The 8,476-nt window shown below is 43.1% G+C and overlaps 1 protein-coding gene across 4 annotated transcripts in view; it reads left to right on the forward strand.

Moving 5' to 3' along the window:
- gdf11 (growth differentiation factor 11) overlaps positions 1-8,476 on the forward strand; it is a 30,046-nt gene that overhangs the window by 2,314 nt on the left and 19,256 nt on the right. For 2 of the 4 annotated variants that reach the window (XM_019881003.1, XM_019881004.1), the window contains exon 2: positions 3,605-3,757. The exons of the other annotated variants lie outside the window; for them this stretch is intronic. In XM_019881003.1, coding sequence (XP_019736562.1) covers positions 3,605-3,757 — 153 coding nt within the window. The remainder of the gene's footprint in view (positions 1-3,604; positions 3,758-8,476) is intronic. 4 annotated transcript variants of the gene reach the window in all.

The following is an 8,476-nucleotide window of genomic DNA, read 5'->3' on the forward strand; positions in this document are numbered from 1 at the left end:
GTGTGTGTGTGTGTGTGTGTGTGTGTGTGTGTGTGATGTGTTGGGAGCAGGCAGCTGCTCTCTTGAGTCCACCTCCTGCTGCTGTCAGCGTGTGGAAAGCTTCCCTCTTGTTTCACCTCGTTTATGTGCGCGAACGCATGACAAAGCAGCCTGAACGTCAAGTGCATTATTAATGATAACGCGGCTCTAAATGTGGGGAGTTACGACGACAAGGCGAGCGGACGAACAATTTGCCGGCCCTCTTCTGGTTTGCCATGAATCCAATGATAAACCGCAGGCAGCCCCCTAGGAGACATTTGATAAAATTACTGTTGAACCCTGGCAGCTGTGCTCTATCGCTCTTTTATAGGAGCCTCTACCGGTCTCCCTGCTGTTCATCGCAGTGAGAAAAAGTGTGTCCAAAAAGCTGCCATTGTTCCCCTCGTGCAGCGGGGGCCCCCCTCGGCCGCACTTGCCTTTTTAAATGCGAAGTTTATAGGCACAGCTCGTTTTTTCCACCGCGGGTACACAAAGACGGAGAAGCACTCGGGGTCGAGGGGAGTGTGTGACCTTTTCCTGCAGGATCGTGGGGTTCAACAACATTTACACACGTAATATATTCTGCGCAAGGCGGATAGAACACGCCCCAAATAATCAACTCGTACAAGCCGCTGAACAAAGATAGCCCAGTGTGCTTCATGTGCTCGAAATGTCTATTATTCTTTTTCTCATAGAAATTTTACTTGAAAACGTATCCCAAATCTATCTATCTATCTATCTATCTATCTATCTATCTATCTATCTATCTATCTATCTATCTATCTATCTATCTATCTATCTATCTATCTATCTATCTATCTATCTATCTATCTATCTATTTCTCTTTCTCTCTGTCTCCCTCACTATCCCTTTCTCCATCTCACTCCATCCCCTCACTCTCTCAACCTCTCTCTCTCTCTCTCTCTCTCTCTCTCTCTCTCTCTCTCTCGCTCTCGCTCTCTTTCTCACTCTCTGTCCCTTTCTATTGCTCCATCGGTCTGTCATGCTCTCTCTCTCTCTCAATCTGTCACTATCCTTTCGGACTCTTGAGGAAGTACTTTGGATTTCTAAATTGTAACCCTAAGAAATGATGTAGGTAGTTGAATTGTTTTGTGGTTGTTTTCAATCACATTTTTATCAAATGTTTACAGTTTTTTTCACAACTGCTAAAACGCATTTCTTGAACACCCCCCCCCCCCACACAAACACACACATGTTCCCATGTTTCTGAAAACCTTAACCCTTTCAGGGACAAAGGTTACTATACCGTGGACATGTTATCAGGTTACAGGTTATCATTATTGGTGCATGAAAGGGTTAAACACAAATCCAAAAATTCAAACTACATAAAATGCATTATCCCAATTCTGCAATTTTTGCATGCTTGTAGCCTGCGCTCTCGAACACTAAATGCACTTCAACTACATGTACACTTCAATGAGGACTGTGGGGTTTAGTGTGGGATTTGGCCACAGTTTCACATCTGCGCTCTCGAACACCAAATGCACTTCAGGTACATGTACACTTCAATGAGGACCGTGGGGTTTAGTGTGGGATTTGGCCACAGTTTCACAGTCAGTTGGCATTATTTTGAAGGATCATGTCAACAATCAGTGCTTGTTTTGGGGGGAAAAGAGCAGTGCTTCCTCACTCATTTGGTCGCCTTTCAATTCCAATTTCTTCAATTTATACAATTTCAAAAGAGAAAAGTGCAGTTACAAACACATACCAACAGTAAAAATGGCATTCTGTATATCAAATGTTATGCAACAAGAAACAATTGTGTACTTCCGATGGTAATCAAATCAAATCTTTGAACAAGGACATGGCGTACAGTTGTTTCCGCAAATTTCATCAGCGATGATTGTTTTCGGACTTTCTCAGCCAGTTCATGAGTCCACCAGTTCTCTTACGAGCCCCTCTGCCTCACTGTATGTTTCTGTCCATTGTAGCTGGAAGCACTTGCGCCACCTGCAACGCTCTGAACTGGATTTCACAGTTTTTCATAATTGCTATATGACATTTCTTGAAACCTGCAGCCATGTTCTCAAATATCTCATAACAAAAAAACAACATTTTTTTAACTGCATTTACAAAGGTAAATATGGACAAAATGCGTGGATGGAGAAATGACCAACTTAACTCGACATCAAAGGGTTTGAAGCAACAAAAAAAAAAACCTAAATAACCATATATGTATTTTTTCTCCAATGCAAAGAGCTCTCTTGCATTAAAATTACTTTTGCTTTCTCTGTGCACAAGGTAGGCCATGCCCAGTTGAGGTCATACCTTTGTCATAGTTCTGTAAACACACAGGGATTCAAATTTCAAGTATTATTATTGTTCAAGACGTTGACTGTATTGACTGTAAACAGCCAAACAAACACAAAACGGTGTTTTTCCATGTCGGCCTCCTTATTTTTCGTGCTCAGCCTGGAACAGTTTTCTCCTGTGAGAGTTGTGGCCAGACAGTTGACAGAATAGTGTAGAGGACAGCTATAAATGTGTATAGTTTTGAAAGGAGTTTGTTGATCATTTGGAAATTGAGGATAAAGCAGCAAATTGTTCTATGAGAATCCTCGTTAGTTTAAGCATTTGGAAAAAAATATGTGACAGGGACCGCGTGGATGGAGAAATATGTGACAGGGACGTGGTGTACAAAAAAGTGCCGTCTGAAATGGGTTTTAGCCTGCCCAATAAAGCAGCAAATTGTTCTATGAGAATCCTCGTTAGTTTAAGCATTTGGAAAAAAATATGTGACAGGGACGTGGTGTACAAAAAGTGCCGTCTGAAATGGGTTTTAGCCTGCCCACTTGGTTTTATCAATCCATCCATTTACCAATCCGCTTATCCTCACGAGGGTCGCCGGCGTTCTGGGACCGATAAAGGGCTCTATATTTGTCGATAGTACAGCTGTGTTGGAGCGTAAAAACAGGCATATCCTGATTTTTGTGCCAATGCAAGCCTCAATGTGCTTTGGGAATTTGGTCGATCTCTCTGCGTCATGCTGGGGCGTTCCAGCGTACCGAGGTCGTTTCCTTTGACATGCATCCGGCGCAACTGACAGTTTTGTGGCTGAAGGGAGACTGAAGTTTACACCTGCTCGAATCACAGCTAAGTATTTGCACAAGTAGGGGAAATGCGATTTGGTTGAATTTGATCAAGGTGTAGGCAAATAGAGCTCCATGGACATGTGGTGAATGTCATCATCTTTGATTTATAAATATGACAGCAATGTGAATTGAACCCACCGAATAATTGCAGATATCAATGAATTGAGAGAAGATATTTGTTATTGCTTTGACCAAGTGTTATTTGGAGGCGCTTGTATGCGAGCGAGTGTGACGTCTCTGCTCAATCCGTCATGTTTCTCGTCGGCTGCCGTTTTCATCATCTGCTGCTTCTCCCCCCCACCCCCCCATTACACCTGCCCCCACCTTACCTCCTCTATCATCCCCCGCTCCTCTATGGTACCCATGGAAGAGTTGAGAGGAGTGCAAACCTTTTTTTTTTTTTTCCGCCTGTGGCGCGTTAGCGGGGTCCCGCGGGATTATAAGTGCCTTCCTTTTCTGTCTTTCTGTGATAGAAGAAGGACTTCAAACGCGATCCTGTTCCACGCGCACGTCAAACCCAATCACCCTTTCACGGTTATACTCGCTGCCTTTGATGGTCGTGTGGGTTCACACAGTACATTCTGAACTGGACCCGTGCCAGAGTTGCTTCTTAGTATTCACTCAAGGTACGTGTGGGTGCTGCAGTGGGGGTTTACAGGGTCCATGCTTCAGAGTGGCTTATTACTATGACATTTCATGGAAAAGTACAGCTATTTATATCATCGAGCGGCACTTAATATACTAAAACATCCACCTTCGTAATGTATGTTATGGAGGTAACGCTAGCTTGCGTTTCATGACGAACTGATGATGTGTAGAGCAGTTCAAAGGGGTCATGGACTTGATTAGTTATACAGTAGTTCTTTTTTTTTTTGTTTAATTATGTATGTATGTTGGCACCAATTTCTCTTCAGTGTGGTTTTACCGGGGTGTCAAAAATGAGCGGAATCTTGTCCGTGTTGGTGATATGGTTGGGCTGGATGCGTTTGTTGGCAATCTTTTTGTTGGATTTCAAAATGCAAAGTATGCTTGTCCGTCATCACTTGCCCTAGCCGAAGCGGGTATGTAAGAATGTGGGGATTGGTCAAGAGAGCAGTCGGTAATGGAAGCCAAGTGAGGCCGGCAGAGTGGCAGAATAAAGGTTTAAAATCTCTCAGCAAGCGTCTTTTATTTAATGTAACGCAGAACATTCCACTTTTCACTGCGATAGGAGCGGAAGTTGGCCAGCGTTTTGTCGTAATCCACCGGATGTTGCCGCACCACGGTCATCCTTGCCCAGATGGTTGGATGGTGAGTTTCATAAAACAAAAGCACCAAGCACGATGGGTTAGTTGATCTTGAAATCTCTCGCGGCTCCTGTTGTTTTGCACAATGCACGGACCGGTACCTACTAGAGGTGTGCCTTTAGCGTCCTCTTTCACGCCCACCCTTCCCACTTTAACGTCCGTATGCTGTCCTCAGTTCCATCCGCCTTTCCTCTATGGAAGCAACATGTCGGCATAATATCAGTCTGTCAAGCGGGCCCATCATCAAAGTCACACAACAGCATTCACAGATTTTGGAACTCGGCCCGCATTATTAGGTGCCCTGTCCATTTTGGAGAAAATGTAAGACTTTTATGCGCATCTTATGGTCATCAAAATACAGTATATGCCTTTTACTTTTAAAGGAACAAAAGTAATGGGATGAATGAACTATCATAAATCAAACTTTCACTTTTTAGCATTTGGTGGCAAATCCTTTGCAGTCAATTACAGCTTGAAGTCTGGAGTGCGTAGAGATCACCAGATGCTGGATTTCATCTTGGGTAATGCGCTAGCAGGCCTCGACTGCAACTCTTTTCAATTCCTGCTTGTTTTTGTGGCATTTTCCCTCCAGTTTTGTCTTCAACAAGTGAAATGCATGTTCAATCGGATTCGGGTCAGGTGATTGATTTGGCCATTGCATAACATTCTTCTTCTTCGCATAAGGAAAACAATATTTGGTTTCTTTCACAGTATGCTCCAAGTCATTGTCCATCTGCACTGTGAAGCGCCATTCAAAAAGTTCTGACGCATTTGGATGAATATGAGCCGATCATATTGCCCGAAACACTTCAGATATTATCCTGCTGCTTTTGTCAGCAGTCACATCTTCAATAAATACAAGAGAGTCAGACATGGCAGCGACGATATACAAACGGTTGTCAGTCCTACACCGTTCACCTGATTTGGATGTAAATATCCTCACATCAAACCTTACAGCACATCTCGTTTCATTTCAAATGCATTGTGGTTGCCTTTACTGCCCGAAAGATTAGAATTGTGTCCACTTTTCTATTGTCAAGTAACTGAACACCCACATGTCTGGCACGTCAAATTAGAGGTATAACTTATATCTAACTGAGGTACATTTGGTACAACCACAAGCATCCGTACATGAAATACACGCTCATAGGAATACATTAAATACAAAGACTGTCAACACACATGGACGCTAGAACACACGCGCGTGCACAAACACACACAGTCGCACACACACTCAAGAGAAAAGTTCTCCTATTGACAAAAAGGGTCACAGAGTTCACAGCTATGTGATATATTGAAGAGGAGACTATTAGCCTCATCAGGTCTCTTTCTTTGGCAGCAAAGACGAACCGGTAGTAACTTGAACACTTATCCCCCACCACACACACATCCACCAACCACTCCCACACACAAAAAAAAAAAAAAAAAAGAAAAAAAAAAGTCTTTTATAGTGTTGACCCTATAAAAGGGTCATTTCCTGAAGGTGCAGGAACCATAAAAATTAAGAGGTAGAGCGCTAAAAGGACAGAGAAGAAGAAGCCGGACTCTCTGTCTTCAACTCACTGGTCGCCAGTCGGTGACTATGTGAGGTTTTTATAGATTTATTTATTCCACGGAGGTCTCAGTTTGACGATGACACTTGTTCGCCTTGTGTTGTGGCCACCATCAATGGCAAGACTCCAAGGGGAAAATTGCTGTTGAATTGTTTGGCCGTCGGGGCACGACCGGTTTGTTTAAAAAGAAGTAAAAAGTCAAGAAAGGTCTGCAGGACTGTTGAAATTGCACAACGTACTGTCAACTTTATGGCTAGTAAATTTCAAAGGGACCAAAGTCTATTAATACAAGGACAAAATTTCCCTAGGACCTCTGGAATCTCGCTCCCTCCACCCTCCTTCCTCTATTCCCACGCACCTCTGGACCAGTCCCTCTAGGCCGCTTTCTCCCACTTTATTTGCAAGTAGTGCTTCGGCATTTAACAAATATGTGACCAAAATTGTCATCGTCATCAGGATATATATATGAAGTAATTGTTGGTGGTGCCGTGTCGCTGAGAAGGAAAGCAAAAAAAAAAAAAAGTATCACTGGCTTGTGCTGCTCAGCTCGTCTGTGAAACGTTTTGGGGAGTGTGCAACGGAGTTAGGTGCATCTTGACTCATGCTGTGTGTACGAAAGGGGGGGTGGAGGAATGAAGGCAGCGAGTCCGCAGGGAGCAACAAGCAGCCCAGCTCTATCCTAAAGGGACAGAAATCATGCAAGGGTTTTATAGGTACACTTAAAAAGACTCGAAACAGATGTTTCGTTTCACTAATAAAGGAAATAATTACTTCGGAGCAGTAATTAAGCCCTGTGTAGGGACTTGGCTGCGGGGTGGGGGGGGGGGTGGTAGGAGGAGTGAGAAGATAAAATGGAGATCACTGAGGGATTATTGTTGATGAATGCGTTCAGCCTCTGTGTGGTCGTATAGGCAAGGCATCAGTTTATGGTAGAATCCATTAAAACTAAGGGGCGTCGAAGCGGGGGAAATGCTGTGTGGGCATAATGTTGGATCCTCCGAGGGGGAGAGAGCAAATGTGTAGGAAGGAAGCACAATTAATGGCAGATTACCTCATTTTTATCCCATGAAAATTTAATTAGCTCCATTTCAGCGGCAAAAGTGGGGGCAGCCGTATGCTGTATATATCATCGCAGCACACTGCGAGCGCCATTATGAACATTATGGAGATGCATGGCCCAATTATGCTTTCGGGAGTTCCACTTATATAATGTAAAGTACGCTTGAATAAAGGGAGTGCTTTTGCGCTGTATCGATATCCTCAACCAGTAGCAGAGATAGAAAATTCAATCAGGCATAAAAAAATATGAACTCACCTGCAGGGCCTACTGGTGTGAGGAAAGGTTTTACAGTGATTTATTTGAAACTCAACTAGCCAGTGCACATGTCCAGCAGCTGCTTTTTTTCTTTTTTTTTTTTTTTTGTAAATACAATGGCATCAAGCACAAAGGATCATGTATACGGATGTAAATGTGTTGTGTTTCGTTGAAAAATCGCGACCGGCTCTCGTTAAAGGGGAACCCTATGAATGAACACCCTACAGTTCCACACTGAAAACTTCAGTTATGTGGCCAAAGTTACACGACATAAATTTACGGGCAGGGTTTTGACTTTTAAATTGTAGTGTTTTGGAACAATCTTCAGAGTCTTCTTTTTTGACAATCGCGTTGTGAAGTGTCAGTGTTCCAAAATGAAGACGACTCATCGTTGTGTGTAGTTACAGTAAGACACTAGCATCATTGCCAACAATTCATGATGGACAACATCAAACAAATGAAAACCTCATCTAATTTCACCAATACAAATTTACCAATATCCATCCATTTTCCGATCCGCTTATCCTCACAAGGGTCGCGGGCGTGCTGGAGCCTATCCCAGAATTCTTCAGGTAGTAGGCGTGGGATACCCTGAACTGGTTGCCAGCCAATCGCACGGCACATATCGACAAACAACCATTCATACTCACAGCCTCACCGAGGGACAGGATATGAAATGTTCTATTGAAATATTGATTTGTCTGTCTTTACTGTTATTGATCAAATCATATGAAAATGACCTGTGTATATTTAGGCCCCAAATCATTCATGCACTGGCCAAATTGAATGAACATAATTTGTTTGTTGTGGTGAAATGAATTCAAAATGAAATGTCACGAGCTATGAACAAAAATATTAACAATTTCTTTACATTTCTGACAAACCATCCCACGGCCAATGCTTCCCGGAACAGGCACGTGTGCCCAAAAACCTCAAATCCTCACTTGTACTTAATATAATTTGGTGTGCCTGTGCTCTTGCAAAGCACCCAAAAGTGAACCAATAAGAAAAACAGCAACAAAACATGACAACATTTTGTCCTTCCTTACTGTATATGTGGACATATAAAAAGTTTGGGAAACAGAGCAGTGACCTGACATTAACGCCTCACACCCAAACACAGGCGGCGAGAGTAGTATGCGTTCTGCTGTCCAGCTGGCCACCTTATTGCAGTTCACTGCACTCTGCACC

Source organism: Hippocampus comes, unplaced genomic scaffold, assembly GCF_001891065.2.
Source record: "Hippocampus comes isolate QL1 unplaced genomic scaffold, H_comes_QL1_v1.1 scaffold68, whole genome shotgun sequence".
Taxonomy (NCBI): Eukaryota; Metazoa; Chordata; class Actinopteri; order Syngnathiformes; family Syngnathidae; genus Hippocampus; species Hippocampus comes.